Source organism: Thermobia domestica, chromosome 2 (assembly GCF_964235325.1).
Source record: "Thermobia domestica chromosome 2, izTheDome1.hap1.1, whole genome shotgun sequence".
NCBI classification, from domain to species: Eukaryota; Metazoa; Arthropoda; class Insecta; order Zygentoma; family Lepismatidae; genus Thermobia; species Thermobia domestica.
This window is the reverse complement of record NC_137455.1, coordinates 123,712,453-123,740,231: the sequence shown is the minus strand read 5'-3', so window position 1 is coordinate 123,740,231 and position 27,779 is coordinate 123,712,453. Positions and strand designations below refer to the sequence as shown.

Below are 27,779 nucleotides of genomic sequence, written 5' to 3'. Positions count from 1 at the left end.
TTCGTCGCCATTGCATGATTCTCAAACTTATGACAATGGACACATATTTTGGCAGTATTCAGTTTGAAAATTGAATTTACCACGATTATGGAAACCATGGACACATATTTTGGCAGTATTCAGTTTGAAAATTGAATTTACCACGATTATGGAAACCTACAACAATTCTTAAATAACTCATTGTTGGACTTTGTGACAGGATTTTTTTTTTTTTACTTGTGGAATCGGTTCGCGAAGTTTGGAAACACCCTTTATAAAACGCAAAGGATAAAATTAGGTTCAACAGGACACAAAGGTGTGAAGCTGCAGTAATTCTAAAGAAGGCAGCGACACCTTCCGCCCTCCCTCAACACACATGAATATGATTATCTAACAACAATAATAAACAAATTTATTAACCCTTATGTTTTTTGTCACATTACTACTACGCGGAGTCTGTCAGACTTCGAACAATATATTGCGGAAAAACTACGATACGTTAATTTTCACATATACACTCAATATAACCAAGAAGGTAGAGGTAGCGACAATTTGGAGAGGCAGTAGAACAGGAAGTTAAGTAGTACTTAAGGTTTAAATCAACAAATTTAGAAATAATAAGCAACTTAGAAACAATATTCGACTTAACTATATATTGCGTGAGGTCCCCCTCCTCCCATTTTTTTCGGAATATATTTGAATAGAGGATTGAAAGTATCTTATATTCTATATGTACGAAGACGTTTGCAAATCCATATTATGACTTCATTATACGTAATTGATATAACGTCATCCAAATTCACTTACGATGAGAAAATGAAGGGTACGAGGAGACGTTTGTGACAACAATAGGTAGTGACGGCGATTGGACGTTAAAAGTGGGAGAGAGATGATCTGAATATTTGTATACCAATGTTAGTTTTCTTAGTTGTTTCCAACACTTTGTTCGACGAAAGGTTGTATAACTAATAGGGTAGTATCTTTTTCAGTTGAAATACCGTATATCGTATTTCATATTTTAAGTAAATTGACAAGAGCAACGCAAGTAGGTACTAACCCTGTGTATTAAACAACGAAAGTGTAAGAAGAGATTTTATGCCTTACTCATGAACATCTTAAAATTCTGTCTGGAAAATTGTGTGATCAGATTTAATAATACATTTGCAAAACAAATAAATAGAAAGGATAATATTAATCATAGTAATGAATAATGAGGTTTGATTTGCAAGTTACATTGAAACTGGGAACCAATGAACAACTTATATATTTTCAATTTAACACATGCTATTAAATGTATGTTATTACTCTTAGAAAATGAAAGACAGTGAATACTACAAGCATATGCATTGCACACATTAAAGACGCAATTACAGTATTAATTGCATGAATTGCAATTAAAACGCAATTCCTGCAGCTTTTTGAACTCCACGGGAATACAAAATACTAATACGTACTCACGCAGCGGCAACTATTATATGGCACCATTTTTGCTATGAACCAGTAATACATACAAAAACTTTACATTTTCAAATGAAACTATGTACGTTCCGTACGTGCCCTAGTCGCGGTTTTTTTAACCCCTCCCTGATGGGGGAACTTTTAACACAATAGAAAATAGTAATGAAAAACTTATTTTATGCATAGGGGCAAGGGCGGATACAAGGGGGGGCTACGGGGCTATAGCCCCCCCTTGACGCTCAGGTTTACACTGGATAAAATGGGCTTCAATTCTGCTTTACACTGGATAAAACGGCAAATTATGGTTTAGCCCCTCCCTTGATCATATCATGTATCCGCCACTGCATAGGGGTATACCTTTATTTCGTTTTAGTATAAATTTTAATGAATTTTCATTTTACAAATGCTGTGAAGAAATACTTTAATTACTACAAATTTACGATCGTTTCTTGTTTGAAATAGTTACAGAGAATGAGTTCGAGTTTTAAAATATGCGTTAGCGCAATAATGAAAGAAATTAGTTTTGAATTTTCGTCCGTAATAGTTTGCATATTCCAACACTAAGAATTTCATTAAATGGAATAAAATAATCGGATTGTTGAAATTTATCTAGATTTATATTGTGACAAGGTGTTGAGGAGCACATGTACAGGACGGTTGCAAGGGAAGTGCAGTATACCATAATTACCCGCCTCTTCGCTACTGTCTATTGCAAGTACAACGTTAAAATTCCATTTAGCTTCGACGACCAATGATTAAAGCTAATAGACTTGCTAAATCAATTATTATTTAAAGACTGTTTAATTTGACTTCTGTTATTATTATTATTATTATTATTATTATTATTATTATTATTATTATTATTATTATTACATAACAGGACTTATAATATTGTATTCTTAGTACTCCGTCTGTTACTCCCACGATAACTCTTGGACAAATGCCAAATTTTTATATTCTGTTTTTGCAATAGATATGTGGAGCGATTATGGTATCTTGTCTGAGTTGGTTATTGGAGACGATTAATCAACCGAACGTGGTAAAAATAAACTATTTCCGGTTTTAACGTTGCCATTATACAGCGAAAGCCGTAATAGATAGCGAGAAAGGGTTTTCACATATCGAAAAAATGAAATGAAATCTTTGAGTTTTACGTCCCACAGTTTTGCCGGTTAGGCTAAAGGACACGGTGATGAGTAATGAATGAAATGGTGGAATGAAGAAAGTGGGAGGAAACGGGAGAACCCCGAGAAAACCCACGCACACTGTGTTTGTCCACCACAAAGTTCACTTGGCGGGGGTTCACATATCGATTAAGCGTTCCAAGAATAACTGAAATGTGCATCCTTAATACAGTATTAAAACCAGAAGTGGTAGAAATCCAGTAGACTTCCGGTTTTAATATTAATCTATATAGAGAAATATCGATAAGAGAGCATTTAGCCTTCTAAGAATAGTTCGCATCTTCTCTCTTAACACTTTTTTCAAATCGGCAGGGGGGCCGCGGTGGCTCAGTGGTAGAGCGCTCACCTCTGGTGCTTGGGGTCCCGGGTTCGATCCCAGCCCCCGCCAAGTGAACTTTGTGGTGGACAAACACCGTGTGCGTGGGTTTTCTCGGAGTTCTCCCGTTTCCTCCCACTTTCTTCATTCCACCATTTCATTCATTCCTCATCATCACCGTCTCCTTTAGCCTAACCGGCATAGCTGTGGGACGTAAAATTCAAAGATTTCATTTCATTTTCAAATCGGCAGTGGCAGAAATCAACCATTTCCGGTTTTAGTATTGGTCGCCATAGAATAAAAACCGTAATAGATAGTGAAAATTCTGTAATCAATTTAGCATTCCAAAAATGTGTACTATCTCCTCTCCCAACCCTCTATTTAAACCAGAAATGGCATAAATCAACTACTTCCGGTTTAAACGTTGATTACTCGAAGGTAAAAACGGTAATAGGGAGAAGCGGTTTTCTGTAATCAGTTCTGTCCCAAGAATAATATTCCATCTGAACCCTAATCTCTGTACTAAAATTAAACGTGGTATACATGTACCATTGTTGGTTTCCATACTACTTTGAAAATGAAATATTGGCACGCTCCTCTTTATTGTCTTTACCAGAATTATGTATATTATTATTATTATTATTATTATTATTATTATTATTATTATTATTATTATTATTATTATTATTAAATCATTAAGGAAAGAATTAAAGGACGGAAATATGTTATTGACAAAACCAAACACATATTGGTGAGATTCTTTGTGGCTAAGTGGTTAGAACTTTGCTGCCATTGCAGGAGTCGGGTTCGATTTCCGGTGGCAGGTACTGTGGTTTGTAGATCTACGTCCCATGTAGCTTAGTAGCATAGGTGTTGAAATGAAGTTGAACTCTTAAGTAACAAAAATATATAAACAGAAATATTGGTAAGTGGAAGAGTATTACCTGCGTCTAACAAAGAATATAAATTGAGAAATTAATTACAAAGTTTATGTTGACTTTGGAGCTGCAATACCTTAAAAAAAATGTATGGAAATAATATGCATATATAGTCCTAATGACAGGATTCCTTTCATGCAAATCCTTTTCTAAGGCAAATCTCTTTGGCAGAGAGAGATCTGTCCTGCGAATCCTCACGAACCTCATTCAAGCTGGTTCAGGCCAACTGTCATCCGGGAAATAAAATATCCCCCTTCATGTCAGCATCTTCGGAACCCACGGAACTCACTCAATTAAAAGGATTCAGTTCTAACTACACAGATCACGATACAAATACACAGTCTGCACACAGATCACGGTACAAAGTATGATACAGGCCAGTTTGCAATCTCGTTGATAGCATAGGATGCACAAACATTCTTTTTTCCCCTCTACGTTTCTTCTTTTTGAGCAGTAAAATAAGAAGTGCTTGCTTACTATTAACAGGCATTTCTCAAAGTGGAATAACTTGAGACGGTGGAAATGCTTCTATGAACTATATGAACCCAATAGTCGCCGAATGGACACTGAAATCTCGAACCAAGAATGGCTATATGTGCGTTTCTGCGTGTTTCATATATTTCTGTGTGTCCTGGCAACACCATTAATAACATGGGCAATAAAAGTGGGGGGGGGGGCAGAAAAGAACAAGAAGCCTCGGTACCTGCTGTCGGTTGTCTTTTTCACAAGCAGTGACGCACTAAGTCACTGTCACTCAGTGACGCCATGAGAAGGGACAGTTAGGAGAGCAACAAGGATCATCGGTAGGGTTGATTCATTGTCTTTGAGGGGAAATTCTCATCTCACCCGGTAATTCATACCCGGGTTGTATAGATATTTCAGCGGCTCGGGTAAACAATGATTTCACATTTTCTAACTTCGAGTAAACTGGGAAATAAGTTAGTTCCCATGCAATTCAGTGCAATGATACATACAAAACAATCTTCCCTTCTATCTGCAGGTGCATTTCCGTAAATTGAGCTGCGATCCTGGAGCTCACCTAAAATTGTTGGTAATGTAGGCATATACACTATCTTTCACATGGCTCCAGAGAAATAAAAAAAAGTATCATTAGCTCGGGAGACCTAGGCGGCCATGGAAAAATAACTATGTCAACTTCAGTACATTGCCCAACCCAGCAGTTGGAGTTCTTCGTTCAGGTAGCGACGGATTTCTTTGTGCCAATAGGGCGGTGCCCCATCAAGTTGGAATATGAAGTTCGTGGAATACTCTTTCACTCGCTGGAACAACCAAATTGTAGTATACCGATCAATGACGTAACTCTCTTCGTGAAGAGAAGCTGACCGTACAGCTTTTTCAGTTAGATACTGCAGCAAATAAATTCACTTCTGAGGAATCTCGTTCATGTTGCACTGTAGTGTGTGGTTGTGTAATACCCCAGATACAAACATTATGATAATTAACTTTACCACTGAAATGGAATGTTGTCTTGCTGTAGACTTTTGAGGTCTGCATTGAAAACAGACTACTAGAACACTCGACGTCTATCTCAGACGGGAAAGCTTACCAGACTGTTTTCCCTTGCACCTTATTAACTTTGTGTAGTTGATACCATTTGCAAATGGAGTTGTTTGATGATGGTTCTTAACGACATTTTGTACGGAACTCAACGTTAAACACTAACAGCAAACCTATTAAGGTAAAATTGTAGGACGCAAGATGCCGTATCTGCTCTACAGAGTGCCATCTTGCAACTTGCCACTGCTACCTGGTGCAAGAATTTCGAACTACTGCAAACAGAAATCGAGGATGTAGTCAAAGTTGTATATACATACATATATATATATATATAAAATATACAGTGGCGATCCAGGATATGATCAAGGGAGGGGCTAAACCATAGTGTGCCGTTTTATCCAGTGTAAAGCAGGATTAAAGCCCATTTTATCAAGTGTAAACCTGAGCGTCAAGGGGGGCTATAGCCCCCTTGGATCCGCCACTTGATATATATATATAAAATATGTATGTGTGTAAATATTTCAAATCTAAATGTTAAACGAAAACTGACAATGCCATTTATTATTCAGCGTTACAAACTAAGGGCGATACAGTATATAAACATACGTTAGCTTCCAAAGTTTGGAGGCCTCTACAACAGTTCCAACGCAAGTGAGACGGACGTGTCAGTTTTCATCGGAAATATCTTAGTGTCGATACTATGACTATAGTACGAGGATGGGGTGAAAAGTTCTCGGCCTAACAATGAAAGACTGCGAATTTCAGTTCAAAAATGATGTTATTTTTCGACATAATCTCCCTTAACTTCAATACACTTGGTCCAGCGTTGCTCCAACTTCAGTATTCCTTCCCGGAAGTGAGAGTCTGGAAGGTTGTGAAAATAGTCATCCACAACCCTCGTAACTTCTTCATTTGATGTGAAGCGCTTCCCAGAATTTTTTTTTTTTTTTTAAAGTTTGGGAACAGATAGAAGTCCGATGGTGCCAAATCAGAAGAATATGGGGATGGCCGATTTTTCCCATTGCTAACGCACCCTTGTGCACAGGTGCATTGTCCTGGTGAAAGATTTTTTTTCTTCAAGTGAGGCCTCTTGCAAAATTTGGCATCCAGCTGGTCAAGAAGGTTGGAGTAACATTCGCCTGTAATGGTTCTCCCTTTTGCAAGGTGGTTACCTTGCAAACAGGATCCCTTTCGCTTCCCAAAACACACTGACCATGACCTTTCCGGCCGATACGATCGTCTTCGCTTTCTTCGGCGCTGCACCACCGGCTTCCACCCACTACTTGGACTGCTGTTTCATTTCTGGCGTGCAATGGTGGACTCATGTCTCATCCATTGTCACAAATCGCCGCAGAAAATCGGTCGGATCGCTTTTGAATCGGTCCAAAGATTGCTTTGAAAATAGCTTTCGCATTTGCTTTTGATCGACAGTCATCTTGCGCAGAGCTTTCGCATCCCTAGTTCTTTGTGCAAGATGTTTCGCACTCGTTCCTCCGATATCCCCACACTCTCAGCTATCTCACTCACCTTCACTCGCCTGTCGTCCAACACGATATCATGAACTTTTTCGATTGTTTCCGGTGTGGTTGCGGTTTTCGGCCTTCCTTCATGTGAGTCATCTTCGAGGGATGTGCGACCAAGTTTAAATTCAGCTGCCCACTTTTTAACGCTTGACATAGAAGGAGCAGTCTCTCCATAAACTTTCGTCAACTTCGGATGAATTTCCGTAGGGGTTAGTCCATCCAAAACGAAAAATTTGATCACCGCACGATATTCAAGTTTATCCATTTTCACAACTAACACGCAAGACGTCTAACTGCAACAATGCCTGCACACAAACTACTTGAGAGAACAAGTTGACACTTGGTATAGAACAACTGAAAAGCGCCCCCAGGCAAGAACAATAAAATTTTGCAGATTGGAGTGCCATTATCTGAGTCAGGCCGAGAACTTCTCACCCCGCCCTTGTATGATATATTTCTAGAAAGTAGGAACAAAGGCACAATGAACTGAAATTTTAACTTCTTCGCATGCAAGGTTTTGTTTTGAAAAGGTCCTTAGATGAGTATCACATCCAATTGCGATGATTTTCAATAATCGTAAAGATTATATAATGCTATTTACAGCAATTAATATCAAATCATTCGGGAGATACTATTCACATGGGTGAAGTTTGCAACTCTGCTTAAAATTATGTAATTACGAAAATTTGTTATAATTACAACTGCTAGAAACTATCATTGCAATTTTATAGAAGCAGGTGAAAGCAATATTTTAAAAATTATTTCCTACAAGCAGACAAAAACAACACTTTAAAGACTATTTACTGCATGCAAGGCGGATCCAGGACCGACTTCTGGAAGGGGGGCGATGGGGTGTAATACTGCTACGTAGAGCTACTTTTAAGAGCTCCAAACTTTGGGATGGGTTTTAAGTTTCCTGTTCTGGGTAGGGCGATTGCTCCGATCACCTCCTGGAACCGCCCCTGCTTGCATTTACGTCATTTAAAGCAGTATAGCAACCTCTGCCATGTTTATATGTGGAATGATTTCAGATATCAAATTACTTTAAACGGTATTATGATCTTTACGTCCTTTTGATAACATTTTGTCGAAAAAACAAACTTTTCAAAACGAATGAAAATATTTCTTCTAACTTGTTTCATGATTATAATATTCGACACTAAGGTACTTTTCGATATGGATTGCCGTGTCTGTTCCATTTGCGTTATTCCTGTTGTTGATGCCTCCAAAATTGTAATGTTTTCTGTTACTGTATCGTCCTTAGTTTGCAGAAATTCTTAATAATATGATTTAGTTAAAAAATGAAACTTCATTGGGTTGGTAGAACTGTAAATTTGGTAATATTGCAGTGTGTGTCAGTGTTGTCATATGAAGATTTGCATCGTCCATTATTTTATCCATTAGTTTAAAAATTGCTAAGCATTTCAAGATAAATGGTTCACTCTGTATATTCACAAGGGCACAGAAGGACGCTTTGGAATGTTCAAGAGAGCAAATTAGAACTGTAAATCGTGGAATTTGGAGCTATACCTACCAAAATGGTGCCATGACTCCTCCTTCCTTCCCAGTTACCCGGGTAGCGTGATCACAGAGGGACGTCGTCCGTCACACATAACGTGCTAACATTGTCATAGCTGCCGAAATCCCAGATATAATTCCGGATCCTAATCGAATAGGATTGGATGACAGTTTGGTGTCTCCTTCATAAGCAACGCTATATGAGATGTGGAACATTAGGTTAATGTGGGATCCGAACCAACTCCCACTGGGAATCGAACCCAGGTTCCCTACGCCAAAGAATTCCTCCAATAGGAATGAAAGACATTTTCCTAGAGATTGGCAGCATATATGGGATTTTAAATTTATTTACTTCATCGACGCTAGCAGGCTTCTGTGTGGGTGGAAAATGAAGTAATAAATGCGTCTTCAATAAACGTAAAATCAATGCTAATGGTCGAACTGTGGTACTGTAAAATGGATGCTAGTATGAAAGGGATTTATGCAACAACTTGAGAAGGAAAGAAACAGCACAAATTAACGTAAATTGTACTTAGGTATTTAAAAATGGAGAAAATCAGAAGAAAGTAAAATAGCAAAGAAGCAGCAACCAATATAAGAAACAATTCATGTGAAATGACTACAGAATTGAGGCTTGTTTGGTTTCGTTATGTTCCATAGAGAATTAAGATACAAAAACGTGACAGAAATACTAAATTCTTGTTGCAGAATGTACTTTTCGGCAATATTTTCAATTTTCTCTTTCGATTAAGGAGGATATTTATTCATAAACTATTTGATAAACGCAGAATATTAAAATTTACGGATAATTCACTTACGGTATGTTGAAAAGTGACATGCAGTATTGTCTCACTAAACCTTATACTATTTTACTCGAAGTATTTTACCTGAACATGAGTAAAAAATATGGTAATATTAGCTACAATTTTGGAAGTCCGTGTACGTGGGTTTTCTCGGGGTTCTCCCGTTTCCTCCTCCTATTCATTCCACCATTTCATTCCTTTCTCATCACCACCGTCTCCTTTAGCCTAGTCGACATAACTGTGGACGTAAAACTTCATTTGATTTGTGGAAGTGATGGAATCTGAGGAAATTTGCGGTTCAGAGGTTCCCATGAGGCAGGGCTGTCAGTACCCTACACTGCTGCGAATTGCGAATGCAACTCCAAGAAGAAATAGCAGCATCAAATGTAGCAGACAAGTTATAAGAGCGAAATTGCACAGTGAGGGTCAGTAGCTAGTGGGTCCAATATATGCGGAAAAAAAAAAGTTGCAGTGTAAGTGATGTACCAGATTGGACATAATCTTATTTGTTGTAAGGAATAGCTCATGTGTACAGTGGTGAAATTTCAGATATCCTTCAAAACTATGGCAGTGCATCCGCTACACGTTTTAGCAGTGCATCAACAGTAGCTTATGGAGGTCTCAGGCGTGCAATACACTTTGCAATCATAAATCAGTCATCTTCAGTCTGTGAGATCAAGTGAACGAGTTGACCAAGGAAACAAAACACCAAGTTCATCCCAGAAGTGGAGAACACTGCGTAAAGTACGGTCGAATGACTTCAACCATCAATGACTTCATGCAGACTCTCCAGTAAAGGAGACATGGCAAGATCCAACATCTTGTCGATATTACATTGACTGGTCAAATTCGTTAATGCGCATTAGACGCGAACAGGCACGTAATTCAAGTGATACACCAACACCATATTGCAGGGATGCAAATAACCGCAGGGTTCATCGTTGCGGACGAGTTTTTAATATCACTATTATTTATTTCAAACTATGAAGATTGGGATGTGGGCTAGTAAAATTTGTTGCAAAATTTTGTTGCTTATTTGCATCCCTGCCATACTGCAACACCCAGTACTGGATCAGTGTGACAATACAGAATGCGGTTGTCGCCCAGCATGTTGCAGCGTTACTACCAAACATGAACACGACTATAGTAATGCTACGGGCGGGAATGGAATTCGTTCAAGATGTGTGCCATTCGACTCTCGACTTGCGACCTTTACGGCACCATTTCAGCTGCACGTGCCTTCGCTGTTCAATCAGAGGGAGCCACAGTAATGGTGGCCTTGCAAATATGCCTCTCTTTCAACTACTGAGTAATCGTGAGGGCACTTGGGCGCTATTCAACGCCGAATTTGTGCACCAATTTTCGGGAAGTGATGTCGGATGTTACAATCATGCGCACAAGAAGTCTGTCCTCTTATCCGTGCCATGACGCGGCCGTTCGGAACCTGTATGTATGTGTATTACCTTCCTGGAGCCACCGATTTCATATTCACCTTACTGTGGTAGCATTCCAACACGTGCAGCAGTGTCGCGGAAGGATAATGTGTAGTCACGACATGCTATAGTTATGTCGCGATCGGAGGCAGCAAAACTGGAATTGCTGTGCATCGGCGACAAGACGTTTGATCGTGGAGACGTCAACTGTCGAGCACTACTGAAGTCTGGCTACCTTCTAGTGCTGTTCCCAAGGGGTCACAGTCGGGGTACGTGATACATCACGGAGTTACACCGTAAATACGTCGGCAGTCTTCCTTTCTTCATAGAGTAACCTTCAAATGTGAAATCCTTATGGCATTTGTCGATGTGGCCTCCTTAATTGCATTGTTGTACCTGTATCCAAGTGGTCCATAATTTTTGGATGTATGGAAGATGAGGGAACAGTCCAAGCCTTTTCGTAAATATTCAAAATATGAATACAAGCGATCATAGTATAACGATAACCACCTCGAGGCTTGATACAGCGTACTTAAAGCACAAGCAATTATATATAAAGCAATAAACAGGAAGTATTATTATTGTTGATTCAACTTTATACGTTAGTTATATGTCCAGAACACTTGGACGCAGCTCCTAAAATGTAACTTCCAAATGCAGTTTAAGATTCCGTTCTTAATTAGATTCAAAATTCAGCAGTCTGGTGATATCAGAGGATAGTTTCATATAAACACATCGAATCTTAAACTGGATAATTCCACCAGAATTTCAATTGCGTCATCCACTGTTGTATGTCAAGCGTACATTTCAGAATTATATATATATTGCAATTTTGACTTGTATAAACTCTATTTTGCAACAAAGAATATTAGTTAATTGTAAGTGTACGAGCACTTACTTTGATGCATTAAAATGATTTATTTCGACCGTTAAAGTCGAATATTATGTATGACTGCTTGGGTTTACAATGATCTGAGAATTATTTATTTATATATTTTTCTTAATTAACCTTGGTATTACATTTGATGTCTATTGGCTGTAAGCAATAAATTCCTTCAGTCTGTAGTATTTATACCTACAAGAAAATTTGAGCAATCAAGAAACTATTCTAGCAGTTTTTCGCAACCATGGTATTGTTTATAGATTTTACTTTTCCGCATATACGAGGTACATGTAAAAAAAAGCAGATTAAAAAAAAAATACTGTGATTGTTATACAAGTACACACCTTGCCTATTTTTCGACGTAGTCATCACGATTCTTCTAGCGTGGCACAGGTTTCTGTATACCCTCTGTATATAACTGTTAAGTCTACGGCCTGAGAGTGCAAGTCCAGAACTGATGTCCTGAGCACTTCACTGTCGTTTAAACGCTTCGTTACAAAACTTCAGATGAAGAAAAAGCAAGAATTCGCTATCGCCAAGGTTGGACTGTAAGCGGGATGATTGAATAATTCCTATCGAAATCTTTGAATTGTCTTAACAGTACGAGCAGCTGTGTGTGGACGGACGTTGTCTTGGATCAGAATAATTTCAGAGGGTAGCATTCCTCTCCGCCGATTTTGGATGACACGTCGTAGCTTATTCAATGTTTGGCAATACATATCTGCTAATTATTCGTCCTGGTCCAAGAATTCCAGAAGAATCACACCATTTTTCTCCCAATATACGGTTGCCTTGATTTCGTGAACTGACAGTGTTAGTTTGAATTACTTCGCATTATGAGAACCAGTGTGTTGCCATTGAATTGAGTGCTACTTCGACTCCCCAGTGGCATACTATATCCAGATTTCATTCCCCGTCACTGTAATGAAAGATGTCTTCTCCATCCTCCCACCAACGAGCCAAAAAATAACGTGTAGTCATCATGCCATTCTTTTCTCTGTGAGCGTCAGTCAGCATTATCGTCACCTATCTCGCATACAATTTGTGATAACCCAGCTTGTCAGTTACAGTTCGATGCACTGTTTTCGCAAACACGTCTGAAATTCTTTGGTGAATTTAGTTACTGTGAATTGGCTATTGGATCACACTTTCTCGGTAATGCATTCCACCAGATCGTTCGTCTGAAAACTAGCTCTCTTCCGTTAATGTTTACCGTCATCAACATTTGAATGTCTTTCCCGAAACTATCTGAATCATTGCCTGAGAGTTTTTCCTTTGCTCATTAATTTTCTCCGTAAATGGGATACAATTCCCAATGGATTTCAACGGTATTCTGTTGGTGTTCGAAAATGGTCGATAAATCCCACTTCAAATTGGGCGGAATTTCTTTTATTACGGCATCAATTTCACCTTACTGCTGCTCGCAGATATGCAATTCCATTCTGACAATTCTCTTGCAAGAACAGAATACTATGGCATACTCTTGCGCATGCTCAAATGAATCACTGTTGCTAACCCTGCGTAAATAATGACCTTTTTTGACATGCGCCTCGTATTAGTTTTATTTTTTAAATCATTGTTTCTTACAGGCATACATCCGGGGGCTTATCTGCCCCCAGGAATTGGCCAACAGACCGCTTTGGATCTTAAGATAAATTAGATTGCGATTTTATGTCATTTTTGTGCAGAGCACTACCTTTATCAGATAGTATCCTAGTGCAGACCCTCGTTTCCATATCTCCTTCCCCACGGATATAATTTTCTGAAATAATACTTGGTTGAACACAGTTGCCATATATTCTAATTTTTGGTAGCCATATATATTAAAATGAGGACCACTATAGTTGGATTGAAATTATTTGAAAATCCAGTCGTCTAACTAGTGGTATAAATTTCGAAAATCATTCAGAATAGAAAGCAAAATTAAAAATAAATAAATCATTACATCATGATGCAAGTCCAAGTCGCCACTATCTGACAGCATTTTAGCCTTTTACCTAGTTCGACCAGGCTAATAAAAGAGTATTTCTAAAGTAGAATGTTCCCCTTGAATTGCACCCTAAAGCTAATCTTCAATTGAAAGGTGAAATAATAAGATTTTTTTAAATTCCTGTCCGAAAGAGATTTTGGATATGTAAGAACGCGTTATATGTGTACTATATTATACTGATTTTTTTTTAAAAAAAGTAATATATTTTCAGCATTACGAACAACAAATACCACGAAAGACGTACATCAGTTTTGTTGACTTCTAATGTCATTTGCATTTCTGATTTTTTTTCTTAAATATGCCTGAACTTTGGAAAATGTACTTTGTATATTATTTACATTTTTCAGTTATAGTATTTAATAATCCTAGGCTCCCGCCAAGTGAACTTTGTGGTGGACAAACACCGTGTGCGTGGGTTTTCTCGGGGTTCTCCTTTCCTCCCACCTTCATTACACCATTTTCATTCATCTCTCCTTATCACCGTCTCCTTGAGCCTAACCGGCATAACTGTGGGACGTAAAACTCAAAATTTCATTTAATAATCCTAGGTGTAGTGCAAGTATATAGACAGTATTAATGCTACTAATGTAGTAAAGACTATGCCGCATAATTAATCAGTTCAGGTATGGAAATGCTATGTAATGCTTAACTTTAAGGATAAATTGCTTAATAAGTAATAAACAAGAACAAAGGCACAAAGGGGAGAAGTTAACTGTGCTCGATTCATTCCTGTCTGTGAATTAGAGCTCAGATTTTTAATTTCGTTTTTTGTGATTTAACATCACCTGAATTTTAAGTCGAAAACCATAAATAATAGACTAGCGAACATTCCAAAACTTTTGAATGATCAGGTTAAATAATCATATTTCTGATTTTATGTATATATTTGCTGTTCCCCAGCTGATACCTATATCATTTCCAAAGCACAGAGACGGGTGGTATCATTGCATGAATTTTGTCGTGTGTGGTATATTCAATTTGTTTGGTGCCAGTTTCGCGTTCATGTAGCCATAACAACAAAAGTCAAATTTTATACACCATGAAATAATATATTGCCATCTGTGAATTTAAAGCAACAAGAAAATTATTCAACAATGTATAATTAGTTGAATGACCTAAGGTTGACATATCAAATAACTTTTAAAAAATGTACAAATTATTCCGTCAGAAAGCAATTATTAAATTTCCTTACGTCTAAGATAAAAATTATCAGCAAGCCCAAAATAGATCAATTAACAACCCGGCATAATTCGGGATTTCTGCACACACAGATATTAAAGCAAATATGAGGAAGTTACCGTACCCGACTCAAATGGTCGATACTGTACATATGTATAAAGGCTATACGCTAATTTGATATTAATACCACAGTATTTAAATTGTTCGAATAATATTGTAGTCTAAATAAAATTGCCCTTCTCGTATAAGAATTGTATAGTAATGCCTAGCGAATACCTTTCAGTGTTTAAGCCGGTTCAGACATTGACTAATTGAATATCGCGAATTTAGAACAATATATTTGGGTCCGGTACTTTGGGGGTAATTATTTGATGGTAATTTCTTCGGCATTTTCTACATACGGTTATCATCAAAACGCTATTTGCTAAATGTTTTATTGTTACTTTATCGAGTTTATTACAATATGCAGAACATGTGGCATTAAACATTTACTCTCGCAGTATATTTGGAATATTTTGAAATAAGCAAATAATTAAAATAGATACATAATGTATTAAAAATTTTGTAATGTTTTGTTTCATTTCAGTCGTCCATTAAAGGATTGCAGATGGGTGGAATGAATATAGTATCTGTTACTGACTTCACTAGAGTGTCTTGGAACCCCCCTCGCCCACGGAAACAGCGAAGAGTATAATTTTGTGCAACTATTTCATTACAAAAGACTAGAATTTCTTTGCTGAAAGAACTGTGTGTATTTCAAAGTGTAAATGTTTTTCTGACAAAATATAAGAAATGAAACAAGTTTATAATGTATAAAAATAATAAAACTATAATAAATGTTTATAAAAATGATTATTTCGCATAGTTATTTAACTTCAAAGCTCCCTGTTATTCCACTTTGTTATATTGATATAACACCTTCATATCTTACTTGATTCATTTGTAATTATGGCTGAAATTAAATCGGAGTTTCCTTATATAAAATAATATAATTTCATTGCATATTTTGTAATTTTTCTTTAAAAAATAATGAAAATTTAGGGAAGAAAAGCTGGAGTGAAAGGCAAGTTTAGGGCATTTCAAATTTGATATACCCATTCCTGGGGATAGGGTGGTCTCTTTTCTGTTAATTTTGCTAGGGTTCTTCATGGAATTCTGCATTTCTTGCCCAGGAGAAACAGCAGAGCATGAGCGTATTTTAAGGCGAATACGGCTTTGAAATGTGGCACGTAATTTGCGCAAAGCATTGTGGGTATAGCCCCTTGAAGAAGAAGAGAATATGGCTGTAGTCAGCTATAGCAAGTTGGTCGTCGATTTTTTTCAAGTGATAGTTAGTTTTGAATAGTTTATCAGTGTGTTTAATTTTCAAGTAATTTATAAATATATATTTGTGCTTTAAAGAAATAAGAGTAACGTTGTGTATGAGCAGATTTAATAGACGGAAGTGTCCCGACTTTCGCTGACCGAGACACGAGAGTTAAGGTGCGCAAGATGGCAGCCAAGTTGTAATGACGAAGTGAAAAGGATTTGGTGATCTGTATATTCGTGCATTTTTTGTTTAGTAGTATATAATTGCACAAACAATATTTAATTTTGTTTTTAAACATACAAAAGAAAATAATTCACAAGCAGAAATTGAGATATATGATGACTACATAGAGGTGCTTTAACCCGCTACCGAAGATGCGCCAGGTAGGTAGTGTAATATTATTAATGATTTTAATATATATTTTCCATTATTTGCTTACATTTTTTGCAGAAAAAGTGAAATTTGTTCTACTGAGCTATTTATATGCTAATAGTTTTGTTTTAGAAATGATAATTTTCGAACTTAAAAATACATCAATGCCTACCGAATATCGTAAATTGGCTAAATTATTTGTTTATATACACAAATAAATGCTTATTATTATTTATTTATCGAAAATCCATGCATCGGAGTGTCTTTGCATTATTAGCATTTCAAAATATGTTAACACTTTAAGTGATGAAATCGATTGAATGAAGTTGATTGAGGGGGCACAAATGCATAGTATTCATTGTTTACATTGAAAAGTGACCCGTATGACCCCATAATAATGTGTGTTCCATTGAATTTTGTGTAAAATTGTGAACTTTAGATTATAATGTGTGTTCTTGGCCAAGTACTTTGAATTTTTGAGATAGACCCATTTTTGCAATTTTAAGCCAAAGTTTGGCGTGTTGTGCACGATCTGGATGCTAGAAGCAGTAAATCGTCGCTTAGTTCATTGTTGCCCGTGCACGATCGTTTCTGTACCTTCTAGTACTTCTTTGTGTATTCAAACACTTTTAAAAGTGAATGTTAAGGGCCCTGATTAACTAAAACTACAAAAGAAACGGTAAATGTTGAAAATTAATGGTTTCTGAATCCTGCAAGCAAATAATTGAAATTTAGGTAAGGTCTCCTGAACATACTTCGTTGCAGTTTTTTTCGGATGTCAGTTGAAAGTGGTTTTAATTCAGTTTTCAACTATAGGCCTCTAGATTTATTTGTGTAGGTAGGCCTATATGTACATATTAGCGAAGTCTCATCGGTATAGTCAACGTGCCTCTCTCGTCTATTTTCCAGTTCCATTTAAAGACTAGATGTACCAGGATTTTAAGGTGGTCCGATAGTTTAGGTACCGTAAATATGTAAAGTATGAATGATAAACTATTTGAATTGCCAATTCATTGATATAAGTTTTCAGACACTTGCAATGTAATCTTATAACGTATTAGAATTGTAAAGTATATTTTAAAGAGCAATTGCAATTATAGCGAACTAATTTTGTTGAATTGCATTTACAGTTATTTTCAAAATATGTTGCTTGCAAATCAGGTTGATTATATTAACTAATTCATATCTATGGACATTTATTATTTTGATAATTAACTGTAAATACCAGATAATGCCTCTGAAGAAAGTTAACTGCAAATGAAGTCCTGATAATGAAGCATTTCTAACAAAGTATAAGAGCATATTGTAAAAAGACTATTATTCATGTGAGAAAAGGTTTATTTCGTCAAAGATTCTTTCGAATAACTTACATGATTCTTGATATGTGATGGTCTTAATAGTCGCGGATATCAAATCAGATGAGGCAAGGTTCAGTCTTCATAATTTAGATTGATGTTTGGTATATGAATAATTAGTTAATCGGTTCATAAGCTGAAGTGCAAGTGATAGAGCAGCAAACATACAGTGCAGTTCTTAGACAAATGTTCGATGATTGATTACAAGACAGCAATGCCTTTGGATTTAAATTGTGTTTAAATTATGAACTTCATAAAGTGTTAGGATTTTCAGAAGTTACGGAAGTGGCATATTCCATTGTGTTGTAGCTGTGCCCTTGTATTACATCTTTGCAGTTCTGAAGTAGTAGGTATTAATTATTTTTTTGGCATTCCGTTCATTTCATTTTGAAGACTTGTTAGTTCTGAAAGTGTAAGTAAGTAAAGTGTTAATCTATACAAAGTTACTTGCAACAATTTCTAGTCTGAATCTTTACTAATAAAATAAGTAAAGAAATACTTAAGGATTGAAGGTATATATTTGGAATTGATGCTATAAAGTAATAGATGAGCAATCATTTGCAATTATAGTCCGTAACAATACAATTATAGTCAACAGTTTTGCAATATTTGTGTACCATTTGAAATTACTATAGCCTATAGGTAAAACAAGGTGATTTGTAGGTTTACAATGAATATTTCAAAGAAACATGATTATACACAATGATATAGGCTCTCGAAAGACAAAGTGACTGGTAAAATTCTTGTACTTGATTGTACAGTCACTGCAAAAGAATAATCTGGTATATCAAACATATTTGAGTTATTTTCCATAATTATGTATTAGGCGAATTGGTTAAAATAATAATATGCAGTCGCATGTTAAACTTACGGTAACGGTAGTTGTAAGTAGGTGGCAATTTCATGAGTGATAATTATGTACTGTAATCTCAGTGATACCTGAATACGAGTAAGTTCATTTCTTGATACAAAGTTCCATGCATTCAGCACTAGGCACTTACACTTTCACGGTGCCTGAGAGTTATCAGTAATAGTAAATACTTGTTTTAGAAGTGTTTGAGAAATGTCTGTACAGTGAAAAAGAGGAATAATTCAAGCGATTGTGTTGAATACATCATACACTGATTCATTAATCCGACACACACACACACATATACATACACAATCCCTCAGTAAAACATGCGATGTAATTGAAGTCCATTGAATTTGTTCCCTTGTACATGATGTAATAAGTATAAATCATATTATTTGTAAGTGGACTGAGCGTAAATTTTTAAACAATTGGTCAAGTACCATTGTGGTTTCTTTAATTTATGAAAAATCCCAGATAGAACAATTTGTGTAAGAAAAAAGTAACATGCAAATTAACTTATTAACTACTTCAAGATAAGAGTGATGACTAAAGGCTGATTGCGAAATTTTTCACGTCAATTACTATTCCATTTTTCTCACAAAAGTTTTCTGTGTAAAATTCTGTAAGAGTGCACTTTGAGTAGAACAAGTGAGATGCATGTTGCATTTGAGAGAGGGAATTGCTGTTATTTGTACGTAATAGGTTAGATTATGTTAGGTATCGGTTTCTATGAATGTTCTGCTCAAAGTGCACTTTTGCTTAAAATTGTAATGTTTTAAGAGTTGAAATATAGTAACCATTGCGAACTTGACCAAAAGCACTATACTCAGCTTTTCCGTATAAGAAGCGGTAACTGTACTAAACCTACTTTGCAGTGTTTATCTACATTGCAGCTCAGGAATGCATCTATCTATGTACTAATACCCAAATTCAGTAGGAACCTCCACCTTTGTCAGCTGTTTATTATGTGTTTTACTTAAACACTCACTGCTGTTTTAATCAGATTTCGTGGCTTCCAGCATATAGTGAGAAAGTGATGCCGGTATAGTGTAACATTAAGGTAGTAAGACCAAAATATATAAACCACATCATGACGCATAGTTTCAATCATAATGGCTTTAACCACAGGGATGTCAGCGTATTTGAAATTGTTACATTTGTTGGTGTATAATCATTTGTGATATAGTTTATGTATTTCGTTTTAAGTGTTACAGGTAAGGTTAACTGTAACGTATTCTATGTTGTATGCCGCATTTCAGTAATTTCAACATAGAATGTAGTGACGTATTGTAGGGTGCTTTCCTCAGTAACTGAAAACTTGAAAGACTCGGGTAATTTGTTTGAACTGTTGATTGTGTGACCCACATTTGAACTGAAAAGTAACTAGTAAGTTTTTTCTCTATAAAAAAAATACGTTGTCTTCGCATATGCAGTTGAGTGCAGTAGGCGTAGTCATCAGAATCTGGTTCAGTATATAAGTTCTACAGTGTACATACATACTTACGAGGGTAAATAGTTGAATTATTCACATATTTCGTAGATGAAATAACTGTATTCATAGACGTACAGACGAGCTGCGGAGGGAATTTATTATTATTATTATTATTATTATTTAATGTATGAATTCTTTGAATCATTAATCCTGCTTTTATAATAGTAGGAGGGGGAAGTAATGAAATAGTACAACAGATGTTTGCGAGAGAAGATTGATAGCTTCTTGTTCAAATGTAATTGAGTACAAAGCACAAACCAGTTGTTTTGCAATAATAGCAAATAATTTCGACGTTTACTCGGAACACTACTCTACTAAGGGTAATGTAATACGGAGTGTGTTTAATACAAGAGGTCCAGAAGCACGTAAAAAACACAAAATTTACAGGAGAAATGAATGATACAAGTACTTAGACGTAACATAACGTAACCAAATCTAACCTAACATAAACCAACCTAAGCTAACCTGAACTTACCTAAACTAACCTAATATTAGTAGAAATAAGCGAAATTCTATCATTTTTTTGAAAAATTATGCGGGACCCCTACACTAATTTAACATAAGCTAAACTAACCTAATCTGCTCTAAACTAACCGAATGTGAACAGAAATGACCAAAATTGTAACATTTTTTAGAGAAAAGAGCTGGACCCCTTCTGCTAAACATAGGCCTGTAATACTTCTGTATTAAAAATATCCGCGCCTTAATAAGGATTTTATACTAAAAGTATCTGCAATTAACATTTCCATACGATTAGACTATAAACGCATTATGAAAGCATAAGAGATAGTAACTAACTGAGTTGTGATAAAGTAACAAGTTGGGAGACCCGGGTTCGATTCCCAGCAGGATCTCATGTGGTTCGGATTCCATGTTAAATTGAGGGTTCACGTCTCATATATCCTCGCTACTGAAAGGGACGCTAAACTGAAAATTAAAAGCAAAAAGTAACAAGGGTGTATCGATATTTGAAGTTGATGAACACAGTGTGTTGAATACGACTATAGTGCAAGTAATTTTAACGAAGTTTACTGTAGTTACATTTCACGAAAGCTTGATCCTAACAGTTAAATTTACCTTAGTTGTGTCATACAGTGTTACCTTAGTTGTGTTGTATTATTCATTGAAATTTGAAGAAATGTTCGTATCAGCGCTATGCAGGGCTACATACTCAACAGGCCCTATATCTGGATACCTTGAATTCGAATACTGTTTACTGCTAGAACTACGGTTGGACTTTTCCCCAGCTCAAAAATTCACAGCTTTGAGGGGCAGCGGTAAAACTCACCTCGAAAAATATACTTCAAAACTTCGATTGAAATAACCGAAATGTGATTGTAATTATTTTCTTCAATTGTGTTTCTTAGTACATGCTTAGTTTCAGAATGGGTTTAAAATATGTATTTATCAAGGGATTACCAGAACCGATTACTATTGAAAAAAAAAAAAAAAATGTTCGGGGATTATACATAACGAATTTTGTTTGCGTTTAATCAAAAATTCACTGTGACAGCACTCAACTGTAAATCTGTTGTATGGAAAGAATCTAGTTTGATTGCATCACGGGGAAACGAATAAACCATTTGAAATGAAGTTTTGAGTGTAGTTAGTTAATAGGTACCTGAAGTTCTATCATGTTACATTGACGTTTTTTTTTTTTTTTTTTTTTTTAATGGAGGTTGGGGGGACGGAGGGCCAAGGTCTGCGATAAATCGAATATCTCAGGATCCTGTCAAGTTAGGAAGATGAATTTTCTTTACGTATCTCTTTGTGAACGCAGAAACGGTTCGGCGGTTTGAAATGAATTATTGAACATAGTACATACTTTTAGATGTTTTTTTTTTTTATTATATTTGATCAAGGGCGCATCCTGGGGAAGGGGGATAAAGGAGGTTCAAAATATGTGTAAAAAAGTAGTCACGAGTACGCCAAGTTAACGAAGATGAAACACTGTACATGACTTCATCATTAAAAATAGGTGGACACGTGTCCCAGAGGTTTTGAAAACTTTTAAGGGAAGGAGTATTTCTATAATTCCTTTCTTCACATTGAAAGCGATGTTGCCTGTTTATGGTCGCATCATAAGGTAACGGTTGAACAGTTTGAAATAAATTTTGGACTGTAGTACCTGGCTTGAACTTTTTTTTTTTTTTTTTTTAATCGAGTAAAGGGTCTATTCCAAAGAAGGGGAATCAGCAATTATGCAAAGTGTAATATCTTACGGAGTTCTTGTTATACTTTCTCTGATATGAGTATGCTAAGTGGGAGAGGCTAAATATTTTCCGAAAACTTCCCCATGCAAAGAACGGACATTTCAGCTAGTCTGGAATAAAAAAAGTAGTACGGCTACATTCCCTTCGTGTCTGTAGCATATACTCACGTATTAGTACAAACAAGTAATAACATATCTTTCTGCATGTATCAGTTAATTACGGATCGAAAACGCTTCACGTAATACATGGAAATTATTAAAGATACCTCTGTCGTCTGAACACGAATGGAAATCAGCTCGGGAAACTCCGAAATCTTCTTGCGTTTCTGGTGCAGAATGTGACTTTTAGTACAATTATCTTATGTTACAAAGGTCCTTTATGCCTAAAATCTATTGTAAGAAAACAGATTGGCAACTGAAAATGAGAATATAAAAAAGATAATCCATTTCCAACGATTTAGATCTTTAAAAACTCCATTTAATGAAGCATTATATAATGTGATACTTCAATTTGACGTATTATTCCAATATTTGCCTGACGTGTTGAGAGGAAATTAAACGAGTCTTCATTCAGGACGGCTGGCTCAGGAATTTGAATCCTGACAATAGTAGGGGATTTTACTCCTGTTTCATATTACATATAGTTACCCACCTCTTTGGTATTCTATTACAAAAACATGTACTTCCTTCTTTCTAGAAATCGAAATCGAAGTGTCAAACAGTGCAAAGTGCGTTCGACAAAACACGAATTCCTTTGTGAGCATTTTTTCTTTATTTTTAGTTCAATGTATCATGATTATGCACCCATGCTGAGAGACTGCGATGATGATGGCATGACGAAAGTGGAAGGAAACGGAAAAGCACCTATGCACATGATGTTTGTCAATCATAAAATCCACTTGGCGGGAGTTGGTATCGACCCAGAAACGCGGGCCAGAAGTGAGCCACTGTGGTCCCACAAAGGAGTTTCATACTTCATGTATATAATAAAAATGAATGCTTAATTTGTATTTTAATTAGGAATTTGACTAAATATGTGTGCAAACTTTAATGAAACCTACTTGGTTTTTTTAAAAAAAAACAAACAGAACAAACAAACAAACAAACAAAAAAACGTTACAATCCTGATTCACTGGCATATTTTTGACGTGTTCATAAAATCACTGGTACAAATTCAGTGTTCTGGGAGATGTCACCTTACACTGTTAAAGGATGCAGAAATGTCTTGTGATTACAAAACTGAATTCAGAGAATTGAGTGGACATTTATTGCTAACGACTCTCATATAATCAAGGGATGACTAAAGATCACTAGATAGCCCAGCATTATTTAGGACCTGGGGAAGAAGTAGATTTGTAGCAGCCACTACATGGTTGTAATGGCGTTGTGTATATATATGGATGTAGTTAAGTGGAAACATATCAACCATCAAAAATACAAGCTATCAACATTGAGAGGATAAATTTTAGTTTATTCGAGAATATTAAGAAAAAAATATTGAATACATTTAAAGTTAAATGCATCTAGTAATTACAGTTGTTCAGCTTTGTAGGTTGATTCGTTTCTGTGTAAGCCATCCGTTTAAAGCAAGGTGTTTCTGGAGAAGACATACAGGGATAGTTGCATTAATAGAGTACAAGAAATGTTAGTGCAGCCTATCTATTAACCACCATCGGGTTCGTTGTAATGTAGCCAACCTACAGAAAAGTAGATTATTTTGGAGCCAAGACTATTATAATGTTTAATATACCCATTTGTAACGCAGGAACTAATTGTTACCGTACCGACATATTAGTGTGTATTATATGTATATATGGTAATATTTTTCTTCAGTATAGACATCGAATGTAAAAAAAAAAAAAAAAAAAAATATCTGCTTTAGTTTGTCATTCACACTAATGCTAATTAGCTACAAATCGCTGTGGCAGATCTCCCCCCTCCACCTCTCTTCAACGTGTGATAGTTGCAGATGGAATAGTCAGTTGAATGCAGAGTTTGCGCAAGTGGGCCCAGCCGGAAGAAACTAGTTTTTTTTTTGTTTGTTTTGTTTGTTGTATGTGTGTGTGTTGTCACAAAACTGCATTTCCAAGAAAACGGCGTTTTAATATTAAGAACCGCGTAAAAAGAATAGGGCTACTAAAATCTTTTGCCCCTTTTTAAATGGACATTTCTACATCTACGCATACATGGCATGTACAGTCAAATAATACCAAGAGTCACCAACAGATAGGACAAAGCACCCGATAAAGCACATATATGGACATTCCTTGTTTTTTCCCCTTGCCCTTCATATGCAATTTTATACTTTAAAAATTATTGTGAAACAAAATGCAATAATAAAATTTGAGAATATAGTGACCTAGAATGTAGAAATTAGTACTAGTGGAAGTTCCGATGTGCGGTAAGGAAAGCTGCATTTTCGGGAAAAACTCATCGTGAAACAGATCATCGGGAAATTCTCGTAATTGAACGCACAAAGCATTTTACACTGAAACATATTTAATTTCATGTAAGATATTTTGAAACATTTACTTCACAAAATATGAATAATATCTTTAATTGTTTGAATTGATTTTTGGGAAAGGACCGTCTTGCAACAAGTGCTTGGGAAATTCCCGTAATTGAACGCACAAAGTTTCAGAAGTGAACTTCAACAATAAAACTATTTATTTTACGCTGGAAGGTATTTATTTCGTAAGGCATTGTGAAAGTTACATCTTTGTTTTAAATTAATATATTTGGTGTTTATATTTGGCGAACGTCACTGAGGCTCCTGGGACAACTCGATCTACATTTGTTTGTTTGTCTGCCTGTACCATACACAATACAAGGTGCAATTTTCGGTTTTTAAGTTGAAATTTTGAGGGTAGAAGCAAGAGACATTCTAAATATGCCGTATAGATTTTCTCGGCGATCCAATTTAAAATTTCAAAATGGCGACCATTTTTTTAAAACAACAGTGAATTGAATATCGTTGCAAATTGTGACAACGACAATCTTGAAATATTTCGAAAAAACCCATACGGGCCTATGTGGGTTGGTTTTTTTCAAAAAAAAAAAAAATCAAACCCTGGTTGAAGGAATTGTTCTTAACATCCAATTTCTCTTTAAGTGGCAAAGTACGAATGCGGCCTGTAGTTGATGATTTGCAAACTGCTACATTCACAATAAGTTGTGACTTGTAAACAACGGAATGAAGTTATTTTTCTGTTTTACACTTTGCAACATGAATCCAATCGTCATTTGGCTTCACTTTTTTTTTTTTTTTTTTTTCTCAGATTTCTGGAAAGAAAAATTTTCTAACATGTGACAAACAAAAGGCATGGTCAGTGCAATTAATTCGTCCAAACTGGATTACCAAGCGTTTTTTAATGTTAAATATGAGTGGGAATGCTTAATGATGATTGCCTGTTACCGACAGTAATACAGAAATAAAGCCACAGCCGCTTTTTTTTTTTTTTTTTTTTTTTTTTTTTTTTTTTTTTTTAGTTAGTTAGTTAGTTAGTTAGTTACCTTCAATGGTCAAATTAAAACATATTGTGTTCGATAGCATACAGAGGAGAATTTGATATTAGAATAGGAATACAGTTCAATGCAACCAAGTTCAAGATAGGTAGTTACACTCTACACGTCAATATGTTGCACACTCCACAGAAATGAGACTAAGTTGCAGGATTTACTGTAGCTGGAAAGTTATTCACAAGTACGCAAGGGTACTTGGAAGTGTATTAATCGGAAGTGCCCGCTCGATGATTACATGTTTTACTAGTTACCTGAATGCATTTTTTGAACGTGGCTACATGTTTTTAACATGTTTTGAATGGTAAAGTATGCAATGATGCCCACTCATCCGTGAAACCATACGCCGTGAATTTGGTTTCAAACCTTGAAAATCTGGGAGGGGGGGGGGTTAAATTTCGTTGTGTGGCCAGTAAAGGTTACTTTTATACTTTTCGACTATGGAAAAGCCTTGGATTTCATCATTTAATTTGAGTGGGAAACTTGGAATGTACAGTGACTCGAAAAAGTATTCGTACAGTTACTATTTTTTAAGAGTGAGTGCTTGTTTGCGATTGTTTAACGAGTAAATTAAGTTGATATGATAAATGTCATACATATAAACCCTATGCATTTATGTTCACACTATCTTGCGTCATTAGTTCACCAGTTGTGCCACCTATTCAGTGTAGTTTGCTGGTTTCACGGCTTACGCCGTCGAAAAAGTATTCGTACACCGTAATTCTCTACGTAGTAAAGTTACCTGCCAGGCACTGTTAGTGTGATTACTCTTGCATTGATGCTTGAGAAGGTTGCTGACAGAAGTATCAACCTATTGCTCAGTCTCCGTTCACCACAAACATTTAGAAAAAGGTAAAATGGGACACAAAGGAAAAGAACGGAGGATGAAAGAAAAATTATCAGCAGGGTTCACAAGTAGACTAAAACGGTGTCTGAAATATCTAAAATCATGGAATGACTTTCCTCAATGGTGCAGTTGTTATTAGGTAGGTTAAGCATTACGAAGTCAATTAAAAACGAACGTCGCCCAGAACTATAAATAGATACAAGGACATAAAAGTGCATACTATCAAAAATAATTCAAAGATAAGTGTCCGTAAGACTGCAAATGAGGTGCAGAGACAGCATGCTATAATTGCTGTATTTCAAGAAACAAAACGGGGAATTAACAGGTAATAGCAAGTAGCACCTAGAATTCGCTCTGAAGGGTGTAAATAAGCCCTTTGATATTTGAAACGCTTATTTTCATCGACGAGAGTTGAGTACAACTTGTTTGGGGTAAATAGGAGAAAAAATATATGAATAATGGGAACAGAAATCGATCCCAAAAATCGCACTCCCATAGTGAAATATGCTGGAGGAGCTATGCTTGTTTAGCAGTCAATGAGTTGTTGGTGTGGGGAATTTGTGTTTTGTAGAAGGAACGGTGAACCAAAGAAATTATATCAATATTTTAAATAGCAACCTTCGGGAAAGAACTGCAAAATTGGATCCCTATACTGACTTCGTAGTTTGCACGATAAGAATCCAAAACATACCACACATAATACTAGGATGTGGGCACTAAACCCTGTTCGGCGTAAGCTCTAAACTGTGATAAACTAAGCCACGTGAAACTAAATCTCGCTGATTTGCTATTTTCCTACCGACGCTTGTACTCTTCCGCAAAATAGTTCATGTGATTTGATTATTACTTTTACTGTGAAGCTCCATAAAAAACTGCTACATTATTATAAATGACAAAAATATAATAGGGATTATCTAATAATACTGCAATCGAGTATGGTTTATGAAACAATACAAATAAACACTACGCATGCGCAGTAATTATGGCGTCAATTCAACTGTGGACGCGTGTTCTGCCTTCAAGTCTGAAAGACTTCTAGTATGAATCCCGGTTCCGCACGTGTTGTGGTGAAACACCAACAAGGCAAACCTTTATTCA

General features: G+C 36.1%; 2 protein-coding genes across 6 annotated transcripts in view; both read left to right on the top strand.

The window, feature by feature from the left end:
- mRpS11 (mitochondrial ribosomal protein S11) overlaps positions 1 to 15,575 on the top strand; it is a 66,954-nt gene extending 51,379 nt beyond the window's left edge. For both annotated transcript variants that reach the window (XM_081745673.1, XM_081745670.1), the window contains exon 5: positions 15,309 to 15,575. In XM_081745673.1, the coding sequence (XP_081601799.1) occupies positions 15,309 to 15,416 (108 nt within the window). In that variant the 3' untranslated portion in view covers positions 15,417 to 15,575. The remainder of the gene's footprint in view (positions 1 to 15,308) is intronic.
- Positions 15,576 to 15,975: 400 nt separating this feature from the next.
- Chd1 (chromodomain-helicase-DNA-binding protein 1) overlaps positions 15,976 to 27,779 on the top strand; it is a 120,014-nt gene continuing 108,210 nt past the window's right edge. For all 4 annotated transcript variants that reach the window (XM_081745660.1, XM_081745662.1, XM_081745664.1 and 1 more), the window contains exon 1: positions 15,976 to 16,414. In XM_081745660.1, coding sequence (XP_081601786.1) covers positions 16,406 to 16,414 — 9 coding nt within the window. In that variant the 5' untranslated portion in view covers positions 15,976 to 16,405. The remainder of the gene's footprint in view (positions 16,415 to 27,779) is intronic.